General features: G+C 36.4%; 2 protein-coding genes across 2 annotated transcripts; one reads left to right on the top strand and one right to left on the bottom strand.

Annotated features, from left to right (window-relative positions):
* Nucleotides 1-1,018: 1,018 nt before the first annotated feature.
* Nucleotides 1,019-6,094, top strand: LOC121247517 (polygalacturonase At1g48100-like). The gene is made up of 7 exons (XM_041145862.1): nucleotides 1,019-1,169; nucleotides 3,054-3,577; nucleotides 3,694-3,861; nucleotides 3,974-4,018; nucleotides 4,112-4,319; nucleotides 4,422-4,503; nucleotides 5,351-6,094. The coding sequence occupies exons 2-7, from the start codon at nucleotides 3,170-3,172 to the stop codon at nucleotides 5,850-5,852; spliced, it is 1,413 nt and encodes a 470-aa protein (XP_041001796.1). The 5' UTR covers nucleotides 1,019-1,169; nucleotides 3,054-3,169; the 3' UTR covers nucleotides 5,853-6,094.
* Nucleotides 6,095-8,156: 2,062 nt separating this feature from the next.
* On the bottom strand, nucleotides 8,157-13,500 carry LOC121247102 (probable boron transporter 2). The gene is given in 14 exon segments (XM_041145439.1): nucleotides 8,157-8,720; nucleotides 8,723-8,881; nucleotides 9,071-9,338; nucleotides 9,438-9,757; nucleotides 10,114-10,251; nucleotides 10,529-10,624; nucleotides 10,779-10,952; nucleotides 11,050-11,216; nucleotides 11,502-11,667; nucleotides 11,871-12,009; nucleotides 12,174-12,366; nucleotides 12,530-12,612; nucleotides 12,708-12,839; nucleotides 13,062-13,500. Coding segments are annotated over 13 exon segments (2,139 nt in total). The 5' UTR covers nucleotides 12,812-12,839; nucleotides 13,062-13,500; the 3' UTR covers nucleotides 8,157-8,588.
* Between the last annotated feature and the right edge of the window lie 1,813 nt (nucleotides 13,501-15,313).

Genomic DNA, 15,313 nt, shown 5'->3' with positions numbered 1-15,313 from the left:
GAGTTTTTTATAAATAGTAGTGAGTTGAGATTATAGTAGAGTGAGTTTTGTGGAACCAATCTAAGATGAATTTAGATGTATTTAGATATTAAGATGAGTTTAGATGTATTTATAAGAAATTGAAAAAAGTTGTGAATCTCGCGTTTAAAGATATGTTAAGTTAAAAAAGATTGTGGTTCTCACATATAAAGAGGTTTTAAGTTGAAATGAATTTAGTGATTTGAGAATTGAGTGTTTAAATATTATACTCAACTTAAAATTAAACTGAACTAAATTGATCTCAATTTAGTCCAAATTCTTAACGGATCACCAAGCTGTTGTTGGTGGCGGTGATTGTTTCACAGCCATCTATTTTATGCTTTGTTTGTTTATGTTGTTAAGTACGAGTGAAAGGGTATCTTAAACCAGCATTACCAATCTTGTGACCAATGTTTAATCCCTTCCCTCACCCGTGACTCCCCTGAAACACCAACCCGTGAGTTCTCATTTTACACGTGTCACCACTCCATCTGCCCTTTCAAAGAAGAGTGCTCTCGATTTCAGATGTCTTAAACACGTGTCACCACTCCATCTTCCCTTTCAAAAAAGAGGGATCTCCACTTAAGTCATCTTAATTATCAAGTATCAGCAGTATCAACTTATGGTAGCATGTGATCACTCTCTCTCTCTCAATCACTCTTTTCCATTCTGCAGTGTGGGAGGACTCCAAACGTGGCACAGCAAGGCGGGTCCCAAGAGGAAGAAACCAATAAGAGAGGGCGAATTTGTGTATGTGGGGTAGCTGTAGCTGAATCCGACGTGTCATAGCTGAAAACCACAAACACATATATAGACATCATCAATCTCTGTTGTCAGATGCATAGCATAAAGTGCACGTCAAGTGCGCTTTAGAATATTTTATTTGAGTCCACCCGTGAGAGTGTGCACGTGACAGACAGAGACAAACCACATGCATCTGCAATGCATGCCAAAAAAAAAAAAAAGTCGTAAAGGCAAGATCGATCGATCTAGGGATCGATCTAGGTTAATCCTCTATAAAAACCCTCTTCTGCAAACTCCCATTTTCCATACACCTAAGCTACCCATGCTTGGCACCTGTAAATCACATTAACGTGGGCTAGCTTTGCATGCTGACTGAAACTTCCCTATAATCCAGCTCCTTCACTCAGGTGAATTTATGCTGCTTTTATTTCTACTCATGTTTGTTTGACTTGTGCAACTAATTAGTATATTCTCGTCTCATTTTCATCTTATTATATTGACATGTATTACCCGTTGATCTTTAGATCAGTTCTTTTTTATTCATGAAACATTCAAAGATTGATGAATAATGTTGTGTCGATACAGTATGATAGAATTAGAATGATAATATAGCATATAATACTTTTATTATTAAGAGTTATGCTATATACTGCACTACTCTTATTCTACTTTTATTACACTATTATGTCGAGATGACATTATCTATCAACAATTACATCAATTCCAAGTTTTCGTATGTGATTTGGTTTGAAGGGTCACGTGAGATTTAAAGGCATGGGACTGAAGTGTACTAATCTGTTTTTTAGCCTTTTGGAGGTACGAATTAGCCATAGGAATTGGACATGCACACCCGTGGATGGTTGGTTTAATGCTGTTGCATGTCTCACACCTACTACATGCATCTTAGCTACATCCATGGCCACAAGGAGCTAAACAACAACAAAAAGTCACGAGTAGTTCTATGCTTTTTGCATCAAAACCTCCCACATCCACCCATTGCTTCTGCTGATTTTTTATTTTATTTTATTTTTTAATTTATTCTCTCATTCCCACATCTCCAAACTATAACAGGACACGTCTCTCTCATCAATAAAGGAATTCACGAAGCAACAATTAATTAATGAAAATAATATCAATGGTATCCCATGAAATATAGTAAATGCATGCATGCATGATATGATGACGAAGGACGATACACGATGTGACATCCACATGGCCTTGATTTAAGCCGAATGTACTCATCAATGTATATATAAAACATCTCGATCAATATTAATTGATGTTTGATTTAGCTGACGATAGATAGAGAGGGAAGGGTTGGTGGCCGGAGAGTTCAGTAATACAAATAAACATGGCATAAAATCATCATAATCTACGTACATAAAACACCAAAATAGCGTAGTGGTTGGAAATTGCTTAATTGTCTACACTACTGTGTATCTTCCTTCGATATGATTCCCTCTTGTATTATACACTAATAAGGCCAGGAAAATTGCTGAATTGATGATGATCATGATGATGAAAAGTTTGAAGATTCGCATATATATATATATATATATATATATATATAGAGAGAGAGAGAGAGAGAGAGAGAGAGAGAGAGAGAAGGTATGAGATTTTAAGTTGAGAGCTATGATCTGGGTGCCTCTCATTAGGTTAAAACCAAACGGGAAACTGTCGTTCGAATGGATATTATATATATATGGGTGCTCAGTGCACAGGAGATGCTTTGAACGACAGCACAAATTAAGACACGAAACCATAAAGAATACATTTAGTTTTGGCACTCCTTTCTAGGATATGATGATAGGCCTAAAGAATCAGTTCACAAGCTTAAAACTGTTGAAGATGCAATTTCTCACAGCTTGATCACCTCACTAAAGAACGACAGGGTAGAAAAACATGACATCTTTGGACCATATGAAATTGAAACTAAATGAGAGAACAAAGAAAGGTGAGAGACGACTAGGGACAAATCCACTGAAAGGCAAAGACTACTTTGCTAAGGTTGCCACAGAAGACCAACCTCCAAGAGCTCTACAAAAGCCTCCAATCGTTCTCCTAGGGACAATGACATCACAATCAACCCTTAGGCATGAGATTAGTTCTTCTGAGAAACGTTCAGTTGAATATAAATATGAGCCTTCAAATGGTCCTTGCCTGCCAGAATACTTTATTTGAGGCCTCTAGGAGTTTTAACTCACTCCTTTCTTGATCTTCGTTCTTTCTCCTTCATTAATTTTCTGCAATAACAACTCTGAAGATCGACTGAAGTTTTTGTCACTTTCCAGAGGAACACTTGGGCAGCATTCTGTGGTGCTTCCTGCTCAAATATTAACAGGCATTCTTCAGAAACCCACAGGGTTGAAAGATTGTCTTGATATTAGCCTTAAAAAATTAGCTTCTCATGGACCTCGCTCGCACGCTCCTTGTCATGATATGGATCACGGCGAGCCTTTTCTTCCAGAATTCAAGCAATGTGGAAGGAAGATACCATTACCACAAGAAGCAGAATAAAAGCTCCCCTGCTCCTCCCCATGAATCTCAAGACCCTTCATCCCCTGCTAATCCCCCTTCTGCTCCTTCTGACCCGTACCCAAATGACCCTGGAAGTTCTAGCACCAACAGTGTTTTCGATGTAACATCTTTTGGGGCAGTCGGAGATGGTTGTACCGATGACACTGCTGCATTCACAGCAGCATGGAAAGCAGCTTGTGCAGTAGAATCAGGAGTGGTCCTAGCCCCAGCTGACTATTGTTTCATAATTACTTCAACAATCTTCTCAGGGCCATGCAAGCCAGGACTTGTATTCCAAGTAAGTATTTCAAACAGAGATTCCTTGCTCTTCTGCTCATTTCATCCAGTTGAGTGCTATATAGAGAGTTTTGATCTATACATCTCCGTTCAATCTAAGCTTCATTTGTGTTAAAGGTGGATGGAGTCCTAATGCCACCGGATGGACCAGATTCCTGGCCAAAAGCAGACAGCCGGAAACAATGGCTCGTGTTTTACCGACTTGACCACATGTCTTTCACAGGAAAAGGAACCATTGAAGGGAATGGACAGAAGTGGTGGGAGCTCCCATGCAAGCCTCACAGGGTGATTTACATATTCTAAATTCAATTGACACTATGTTAAACTGCGCCTATTTATTCATTTCCATGGAAATGAAAATATTACATTACTGAATGCGAGCGATTTGCCATTTCAGGGGCCTAATGGATCGACAATGTCAGGACCATGCGACTCTCCTGCAGTAAGTAGAATCATTGAAAACCCAACATAAAGATTCAATAACCAAGTTGGTTCTTAGTGACTAAACGACAATCTTATTTACTTTGTTTTACAGTTAATTAGGTTCTTCATGAGCTCAAATTTGGTGGTCAGCAGTTTAAAGATCCAAAATAGTCCTCAGTTCCATATGAAATTCGACGGCTGTGAAGGAGTATTGATAGAAAAATTGTCCATCTCTTCACCTAAACTTAGCCCCAATACTGATGGGATCCACATTGAGAACACCAAGACTGTTGGAATATACAACTCCATGATAGCCAATGGTAGGAAATTAAATTCGCCTGAAAATTGTTTAACTTGGTTATTATATGTAGACCTTCATGTATTATGCATTAGATGTAATAATGCAGATTGATTTAATGCAGGCGATGATTGCATTTCCATTGGACCTGGGTGTTCAGATGTTGACATTGAGGGGGTAACTTGCGGGCCTAGTCACGGGATAAGGTGTTTAATCAATCTTTATTCCTAAATAATTTGATAGTCCAAACCTTGGATTTTAGCTCAGTCGAGTGAAGTCTCTTTGCATTCATTTTTACCTAAATTTCAGGGATAATATCTTTGAAGAAATCTTTTGAAGAAATTTATGGGTCTAACTCATCTCATAAAACTGGTTCAACAATAGAGGATTGTTCATTCCTTATAAGCATGCCTAAGACCTTATCCACAGGCAATGTGAGATTATTCCTCAACACCCTCCCTCACTTACAGGCCAGTATTTTTTTCTGGTCCTTGTCACGGGGTAAGTATGTGGGCCCCCTTTCGTTCTGTGGCAGGCTCTGATATCATAAAGAAATTCATGAGCCTAACTCATCTCATAAAACCCGTTCAACAAGAGAGGATTGTTCATTGCTTATAAACATGTCCAAAACCTTGTCCACAGACAATGTGAGATTATTTCTCAACAATCTTTGAGTAGCATCTTGGAGGTATATTGATACAAGCAGAGTAGTGAAAAAAGCAACAGGGGAGGATGGCACTTATTGACTTATAATTATTCTTTGTTGTCATACAGACTTCCTTTAGGAGCATGTTTTGCATTTAAACCCCCTAGAGTTTTAATCCGAACTCTAAGGCATAAAACAGGACAGAAATAAAACACATACAGCGGGTCCCACTGCACTTACTAAGCATTTAATATTTTGAAACTCCTTTATATATCTATCTCTTCCAATCTTGGCGTTAGAGTTTGGGTAAGAACTCTAGGAGATCAAAATCCTGTTATTTCTTAAATGATCCACACATGTAAGAGCTCAGAGCCATGACATGCTAACTCCTTTGTTTTCTTCTGCAGCATTGGAAGCCTTGGAGTGCACAATTCCCAGGCATGTGTTTCTAACATAACAGTCAGAAACGCAGTCATCAAGGAATCGGACAATGGGCTCAGAATCAAGACGTGGCAAGGTGGGATGGGTTCTGTGACAGGCATATCATTCGAGAACATCCAAATGGAGAATGTCATGAACTGCATAATCATAGACCAGTATTACTGCATGGCAAAGGCATGTTTAAACCAAACATCAGCAGTACACGTCTACGACATTTCCTTCAGGAACATAAAGGGCACCTACGATGTGCGCAAGCCCCCCATACATTTTGCATGCAGTGACACAATTCCCTGCACAAATATAACACTCTCAGAGGTTGAGCTTTACCCACAGGAAGGGGAGCTGTTGGATGATCCATTCTGCTGGAATGCCTACGGAAATCAGGAAACCTTGACTATACCTCCCATTAATTGCTTGCAAGATGGGGAACCTCAGACTGTGGCAGCGCTCTCAGCATTTGGATGCTAAGACACCGAGTCAACTGGTTTTGGTTATTGATATAGAATTAAGAATACTGTATAGAGCCCAAGAGGTCCTTATCTGTTATGGGTCTTCATTTATTACTTAGGCTCCATCCCTATTTGGGTTTCCTGCCCTTATTGTGCGATGAGATATGGAAATGGGTCTACCCTTTTGGGCCTATATTGTAATAGATTTGATGCATACTTCACAGTTATATATATGCAATTATGAGAGTTTGAATTTCATAATCATCATGTTTCTTATGTAATGTTTATTGGTAGAAATGTATGCCACCACATCCACGACCCCAGTTGCCTATTCAAAGGACGGTGGTGGAACCAAGATTTGGGTTCATCACAGCGGCCAAAAATAAAGATGAGAAGTGTTACAGCTACAAAGAGATTTTACAAAAGCAAATTCACAAACTAACATAGTTTCATACGATACATTAGATCTATTTTACAATCTAACGTACCACATCAAGTCACATCAGTATATATGTTTACTTTTGTGGGATATCTTTGTGGCTAAAGCATTAAATATAAAGATATAAAGATATATATAGATAACAAAAAATTAAAAATGTTATGTATTATGTAAAAGATATAAACATAATTTCAATGAGAACATATTTGCAATGCTCAAGACAACATATCCCTATCCCCACAATTTGCTAATACTCAACCCTATTAGGCACTTACTCAATTGCCATCTTCAATATTGCAACTATTGGTATTGCTAACACAAAGCAATTGACAATTGTGCTCTGGCTGATACCTCATGAGGTTCATCAACGATGATAGCAAACAATCTCCAAGATCATCTTGACAATAGCATTATAGTATCAACTGCTACAGAATTTGCTATTTCTTTATGATTGTCTTGTGTGGTCATTTGATGATTTTCATGAGTATTTTTTAGCAGTGCAACTTGGTGGTTGACGTTGCGAAATTGTTTTCATTGGACTATTTGGCAAGGAAATGGTATCAACAATCATTCAAAGAGCATTACGCCAGTTTTTTTTTTTTTTGGAGTTCTTGTTATAAACTCCAGTAGATTGTGATATTGAAGGAAGTATGGTTTATGTTCTCTGTTTAGATAGTGAAATGAGATGAGATGGTTTTAGATAAAAGTTAAAAGTTGAATAAAATAAAAAAAATTGTAATGAGATAAGATGAGTTGAGATGATTTCTTAATCCAAACAAAAAGTTTTCGGCCCTGCACGGCCGCGGCAGGGGAAGGTCTATGTTTTAATTAAGTTTGTTCCATGTGGAAAAACTATAAACTTTTAACTAAGGTATCTAAAGTGACAAACCACAAATCAAATAATGAGTAATTATTGGGTGCTTTTGGAACACAGATTTGTGGTACTTTAATATCATAAGATGTCATATCAATTAAAAATGTTATTTACTTGTATAATTTTGATTACATGACAGGCAGTAATATCACCTCAATCGTACTCAGGAAGCACCCCTTACATTATATAAAGAAAAATTCAATAGACACTTTAGTGCCATGGGCTGAGGCTGAGACCTAATACAGGCTTAGGCGAAAGGCTCAAAAGCGCGAGACTTGGGGTCGAAGGGTTGGATGTGCAGCCCGTGTGATTGAGTGAGATTTTAAACACTTCTTATGTTTGAATTTATAAATAAAGGATCCTTCCTTTGAATTTCTCTCTTTATTTCCTGCTACATATATAATTTTGTAAAGACTCGCTAATTTTCTGATGGCCATTTTCACTCAATCGTCTCAACAGTTCTTTCTTTCTTGTGAGATATGAAAGTAACAGATTTTGCTACTAAACCATCAGAAAGTAATAGCTTGAGCTCGTTTGGATAGTGAAGTGAGATGAGATAAGATAATTGTAGATGAGTTGAATAAAATGTTATTAAAATATTATTTTTTAATATTATTATTGTTTTCAAATTTGAAAAAGTTAAATTTTTTATTATATTTTGTGTAAAATTTTAAAAAAATTGTAATGAAAAGATGAGATGAAATCGTTTCTTTATCCAAACAAGCCCTTAATAAGTGCTTGCAAATCTTCACGCTAGACAAGAATGTGATGAATAATTCTATTCAAGACTTCAACAAAAAATCAGTTTTTAAGAGATGCTCAACTTGTACGGGACGTGCTGTTCTGGATGAAAGCTAGACGACTGGGAGTAAAAAGCAAAATTTCATAGGAGTAAAAGCATGCTTAGTGCAAGGTTAAAAAACATGTAGGACTAGAAGCAACATCTCAGGCTCTACCAAGTTCTGCCCTTCAGAGACAACCATAAAACTCCTAAAATGGCTACCCTTAGGTAAATAATAAATAATGCATGTATATATTTTAGCATGTATAAAACTTGGTATTTCTATTCATAAAAGAGAACAGTTACAGACACAAAAAGATTACACAAAGTAAACCCAAAAGCTGATGTGGCTTCATGGAATCCATTAGATCTACTTTATAATAAAAGTAACTTTACAATCTGACGTACTACATCAAGCCACATCAGTTTGTAGGTTTATTTTTGTGTAATCACTTTGTGGCTAAAGTATTTTCCTTCATAAAACTTGTAGTTACAATTGCACCCCCGCCCACCATAATTTCCCAAAGAACTATAAGAGTAGAAGGCAGGACAATAGTTATTGCAAATTTCCATGTTCAACTCAATCATCTCTGCCAGTGCCTACGTTTTGCTAACTTGACAATACAAACACCGCCAGTTTTTGCTATTTCATATCTAAGTTCTAACCAGTTTTCCCTAAATTAGATGCTTTTGTTCCTCCGGTTCTCGGACTAAATGGCCCTCCTCCACCAAGCTGAGGGCTTTGATCCACTCTAAGTTCACTTATGCGAGGGCTGTATACTTGTCCAACAGCCGTGGACTCTGAATACTTCTAAATTCTTTGGAGGGTGTTGCAGTGCAGCTTGTTACCTTAAGACTGCACATCCGTCTAATCTCACCCCGACTACGGGTTACCATCCCATCTAGAATCTCTCCATCATCTGCAAAAGAAGCTGCCCGACTCATCACCCCTTCCTGATAAGGACACAAGAAGCACCAAAGATACGTAAGTGAGCAGTATAGTGGCGTTTCACTTTAATCCTAAATGTACATTCATTAAATTCATGAAAGAGGAATTCATGCTACTCGAATTTACAGAGCAAAAATATATTAGCATATTTCAAATTTGGACGTACAGGTTTAAGGGAAAGAACTAAAACTTACAGTTGTTAGGTTGAATGGTAAAGCTGGCACCTCTTCATACTCTGCTGCATCTAAATCTTGAAGATGTGCCGCTTTAAAAAGCTTTGGCAAAATGTATAGCCTCACAGGAACCAAAAGCATAATCATTAAAGGGAACAGAACGCCAGCAATTGGAACCCATGTAACCCCAAAACAAAGAAGAAGATATGCAGTCTGGAAGATTGTAAATATTGCAATTGTCTTGAAAGGTACAGTTTCCACAAAAGTGGCATGGTACTCCTCAAGCACTCTGAAAAAGCATGCAAAAGAATCCACATGGTTAACTCCTTACCATTAAGGTGTATAGGTAACATGATCAAAAATATTAAGAAATGAGATGAGAGGCTACTTGTATCTTCTGCTTGGAGCCGTGAAGAGCAATAAGATCCTTTCCCAAAACTGGTTACCAGGGAGGCTTTCAATGGCCATGAAGGCAAAATAGCCCCAGAGGACTGAGGTTGGGATCTTCTTGAGGAAAGGCATGGCTGCAACACATCCTCCGATCGTTATAGCTTGAAGCAGGTTACTGAGTCGCTGTTCTTTCACCTCAACGGGCAGTAGATCATCGATTTCTTTCTCAACATCAAACACACTCTCATCAACTGGGACATCTATATTCCCCATACTTGAAGCCATTTGAATTGTTGAGTTTTTCAATTCCTTTAATCCCTGCTCAGAATACAAGTTTAGGCAAGGTCACATAATTATCAGTACCATACTAATTGATCAAACTTCTGAAGAATTAAAAACAGTAACAAGGAGAATAAAAAAAACCATGACTAATTATTGGAATGACATTAAATCTTAAACCATCTTAGCCTTTATGTTCTCTACAGATATTGTGTGAATTATAGAAAACTTCACAATTAATATGGAAAATTGAAATACTTTTGGAACAAAGAGTCCAATAACCAAGCTGTGCCCACAAATAAATAGACAAGCCTTTGGCATTTCAATACAGATGCAACAATCAGCCCAATTTTATGTTATGTAACATCGAGAGAGAAGATATGAAGTCATCATACCCTAGCCGACCGTTCCTGGTAAATTAATGGACTCTGCATCTGTTGGTAGGCTTCCTGCATGCTTCCATACAATTGCCCCAAGCTTGCATTATTTCTAATAGACATGCGTGCTGTTGCTACTAGTCGATTTCGAAGTAACTGCAAAACAGGATGATATCGCTATGAGGATATACATACACCTCCTCAATGGATGTGTGTTTTGTGTATGTGAATGCGTTGTGCCTGCTTCCTGAAAGCTTTCTTTAGTCACTGTTCACTAAAAGAGATGTTCGGAAAATATGAATTTGTAGTAAACTGGCAGCCTCATGGTTGTAACATAAATAGCAATGAGGCTGAGCCACTGATTGGCCGGTAATTGGCAAGCTCTGGGTTTAGCAGCAGAACAAGGAGCCCAGGTTGTGGTTTCTTTACCTACCTGGTGCTTCAGCGTAGCCAGAGCTTTAGTATGCATTGGAGACTGTGGAATAACACCATTTGATGGAGGGATCCCTATTAGACCACACAATATGACCTGTCATGCAGCAACGGGATTAGAAATTCGATGCAAGTGGATGCGAAGCACCTTATATTGCAATTAGAGAATAAAAAAAGAACCAAAATTTAAAGAAGACTTCTCTACAACACAAGAAAGGCGAAAGGTGTGTGCAAGAAGGACATTTGCATACCATGAACCCCAGAAGAAGTAAATCATAATGATAAGAGGAGGGTTTCCTCAAGTTGAATTCTTTCTGCTGAGCGAGTTGGGAAGCTATACTGTGGTCAAAGTAGTAAAGCACTGCAATCATTGTTGCAGGAATGAAAGCCCCAATTATATAGAGAACCGGCACATTTAGCATGTCCTGTCAGTTTTTTTGTTAAGCCATTTAACATGTACTGTGCTTAGGAATCCAACTAAAGGGGAGAAGACTTGAGTACACAATGCTAAGAAGATCATGCCTTAATGACAGTCCAATTCTCGTATGCACCCGGTGACCATGGATTTGGACTAAAGAGGCGTCTAGGGATTCCTTTCGGAATACTTCCAGCAGTTAGATAGGAAACAGCAGTCCAAACTAGGACCATTAGTGGCACACCATAATCTGCAACGAAGCCTCGTAGCCATCCTGTGGAAGTTAAAATGAACTCCATTAATTCAAACATATTAGAGCGCTAAGGACCTATAGCAGCAAATATGCTCACATACACAGGTTTAAAAGGTCCTTTAGTTTTATCTCTCTTTGAGCTCAAATTGTACATGTTCACAAATGAGTCCCTTTACATCAATGGTTTCATGGAAAGAAAGAGCTTAAGAGCCTGTAATATAATTATTGAAGCTACCAGTCTAAACAAGATAAAGAGAGGAGCGGAATTCCTTGAATGAACATATACTGAAAAGCTGATCAACTTACCAGACCCATACCGCCAAGACCTTGCTTTTCGGCTTCTTATTGCGGTAAGCAGAAGACCAAATGACAGGACCAAAGCAAACATTCCATTTGCAAATCTCCATGAAGGCTGAAACTCAATTGACTTCGGATTTTCTCTTTCAGGTAGGCGAAATTCACCAACAAGTCCCTAGCAAACCCAATTTAAAATATAAAATTCAAAAGCAGAATTTGGAACTAATCCATCGATGTATACCAAAAAGTATTCATATATGTACTTGGAAAAAAATCTCAATCACTTTACCTGAGATTATTGGAGCAATGATCACAACTTTCTAAGCAAATAAGAGAAGTGGAAAGGAAAAAAAAAAAAAAAAAAAGGATGGTTCTTACTCTTATAGCTTCTTGCATGAAGAGCATCGCGATAAGGAGGCCAAATAATTCCCCTGCTAGCCGAGTAAACCTATTAATAATGGAGCAAGCCCCTAAGATAGCCAGCAGGAACAGCAATATCGCAGCCCACACACATACCCTGTCCATCCAAATGACCAAATAAGCTCAAAAAAATACAAACAAATAAACCACGAACTACAATTTAAACTCCTGGTAAAAAAATCAATCAGATGTTGTAGAAATACATCAACAGCATAAATTCCACCATCATTCCATTAGTTGGCAAGAAGAAAAAAATGATACCATCCAGTCCATGCTAAAAAGAGCTTTGATCCCAAATCTGGCCTGTCTTTAGCAAAATTGTACATAAATGTATACATAATTACAGTTGGTTCTGCCACTCCAAGAATCAGCAGAGGCTGACCTCCTATGATTGAATGTATAATTCCACATAGTGCTGTAGAAGCTAATGTTTGAACTGCTGTTAAAACCCCATCTGTTGATACCAGCAATTATCAAATTCATAAAATCTTGAGATATATACCACATAAATATTTATAGACTTAGATATATGCACCTTTTCTAAACTGGGATAAACATGATGAGTGCCTATGGAAAACAAGTAACAACATTTTCACAATATTCATACAAGAGGATACCTGTATCTCTTTCCAACTGTTCTCCAAATGAAATAACTGGGATTGCTGATGCGAAGAATATATATGTGGTGGGGGCCAAAATCCTAGGAAGAATTCAGCAAGTTACCAAGCTAAAATCAGCATTTTGAAACAAAATTCAATACTTGAACGTTGCACTCATGGCAGGAGAAAGATATACCTGAAGCCTGTCCTGAAACCACCAGTCCAGTCTTGTCTGTAACACATCAGCCTCCCACGAAGATCATTCCTGATACCACGAAATGGCACAAACGTCTCCTCCATAGTTCGTAAGGAAGGTGCTTATAGCAATCTGATTGGGAACGAGGGGAATGAGTTTTTATCATTGTAAGGATACACATTCTCCAGTTTACATTAAATTACATGAATATGGCAAAATAAAGACAGCTTAGATGTCATTAAGATTCGATTAAATGAAGATGTTGTAAAATGACCCGCATACGGAAAAGTTAGAATTCTGTTCAAGACCCAGAATCAAGGGAAAAAAATGAGGGAGAGAGAGCAGCATTGCAACCTAGTCCCAAGGAGAGGTTACGTGCGTATGGGCATACGAAGCTTCAAGACCCAAAAAACAGAATTCAAAGAAACTTGAAAATAACAGAAGCATTGAATGATTAAGCAACAAATAGGACTATCCCTTTTCTTGAACTGAAGTTTTTCCTTAACGCATTGTGGATGCAGTGAAGGGTTGTAATGAAAGCTCAAGATATATAACGCTGAAAAGTGTTGTTAGAAGGGAGACTGTAGATTTGATGCCGATACTAATGTGGGTCAGAAAAAGGAATGAGATTTACATCACTATCATTCCTGACCACCAAACAAACAAAACAAGAAACATAACCCAAAGCTTGTATAAAGAAGCCTTCAAAAGCTAACAACCAATAGAAGAAATTTAAGCATATCAGTGAAAAATAAAAGAAGAAAGGAGATTCAAAGCAGATGCATTGTACAATACTTACACCGCCTCAAAGTATTGAAAATAATAACAGGAGAAAGAAATGCAAGAGCTTTTTCTGGCTTTAAAAGGGAGCATGGAGAGAGGTGATAAAAGGGTCCTTTACAGTGCATATGATATGGAGGGAAGAAAGGGTGCCAGTCCATGACAAGCTGGCCTGAAGAGAAGTACCCAAGTAGCTTTCCTACACTACACACTATTTTTTTATTTTTAAATAATAAAATCATATGAAATGAAATGATTTTAGATAAGTTAAATAAAATATTATTAAAATATTTATTTTTAATATTATTATTATTTTAAAATTTAAAAAAATGAAATTATTTATTATATTTTATATAGAAATTTACAAAACAGGAATAGATTAAAAATATTTTTGTATGCAAACCTAACTTAGTCTTTGTTATTATTTATATCGGAATACCTTTATCCTGAATTTTTTTAAGTATATCCGTATATTTATCTTTTGTCGGTGTTGGAGAACAAACTGGAATGTGTGTTCTTTATAGTCTCCCAATAAAACAACTTGCAGAGAGTTTGGCATTATAGCATGAATGCATTGGAAAGAAAAGCACCAAAATTAAATAAGAAGAAAAATAGGTACTTGTTTTCTTTTTTTTTTAAATCTTATTTTCTGGGCAAGATCATATTGTCTCTGTATAATAGACAAATTGGGCTCTATGATTCAATCATCTATCCAGACTCATGTGCATTTACTGTGTAGGACACTGGAATTTTACCAAAAAATGAGTGGTACATTGAATCTGAAAATGGGAACAGCAAGTAGCATACATTAATTGAGTTCTACCTTTAAATCTAAATATAAATTGTGTGATAATTGAGCAGGAAAGATAAATAAAAATGGAGAATGTTTGTAGGTCAAAATTGTCTGCTGCTGTTAGATTGTGGGTTTGGGACAAGACACCGATCCCGAGTCTTCGTTAAGTTGGTTTGGTTATACAAAATTAAGTTATATTTTCTCATATTATCTCATATAATTATTATAATTTTTTTAAAATTTTATATAAAATATAATAAATAATTTAAAATTTTAAAATTTTAAAATAAAAATTATATTATAATAATATTTTATTTAATTTTTAACAAAATATCTTATCTAAATTGCGTAACCGAACGATGTATATATTACCGTACCCTCTCTCTCTCTCCCTCAAACAATAAGCTCTCACTGAGGAATGCATGGAACATATTTTTTGTCTGGAATTTTGTTGGCACGAGTGTCGAAACTCTTGATAAGGAGTTTTCAGGTGTAATTCAAACAGAAACTTCGTTAATCCCCATATCATATATGCGGTCAAAGATCTGCTCGTTCTTGCTTTGAAAAGTAAAGATTTTTCCGGACATGGATATGGATGTGAATGTTTTAACGACCCTCCTAAATAGTTGACTCTATTGGACTATATAAAAAATTGACTCTAATTGCGTCCTCACATCCCATTTTTCATAAAAAATTTTATAATTTAATTAAAAAATATATTTTTAAATTTTTTTTTTAAATTTTACTTATCTGTTAAAAATTTTGTACGTCTCATTCTCTATACTTTATCTATTCTATTAAAATAATATTTCTCTATTCTTTCTTTATTACTTTTTTCTCTCACTTTTATTTATAAATTTAACTACTCAATATTTTTTATTATATTTTGAACTATTACTCTAGTAAATATTTTAAACAAAAATTTAAATTATTTTTAAAATTAATTTTTTTATATTTTCGTAATTAATTAAATTATTTTTAAAAATTATTATTTAAAACTATAACAAATATGAGTACGAGAGAAAATGTAGAT

Source organism: Juglans microcarpa x Juglans regia, chromosome 1S (assembly GCF_004785595.1).
Source record: "Juglans microcarpa x Juglans regia isolate MS1-56 chromosome 1S, Jm3101_v1.0, whole genome shotgun sequence".
NCBI classification, from domain to species: domain Eukaryota; kingdom Viridiplantae; phylum Streptophyta; class Magnoliopsida; order Fagales; family Juglandaceae; genus Juglans; species Juglans microcarpa x Juglans regia.
This window is presented reverse-complemented; position numbering and strand designations above follow the sequence as displayed.

Excerpts from the sequence above, each read along its gene's own strand:
- LOC121247517 (XM_041145862.1), top strand. The coding sequence starts at position 3,170 with ATGGACCTCGCTCGCACGCTCCTTGTCATGATATGGATCACGGCGAGC. Across the intron at positions 3,578-3,693 it reads AGCCAGGACTTGTATTCCAA|GTGGATGGAGTCCTAATGCC; the intron begins GTAAGTATTTCA and ends TTTGTGTTAAAG. Across the intron at positions 4,019-4,111 it reads GACCATGCGACTCTCCTGCA|TTAATTAGGTTCTTCATGAG; the intron begins GTAAGTAGAATC and ends TTTGTTTTACAG.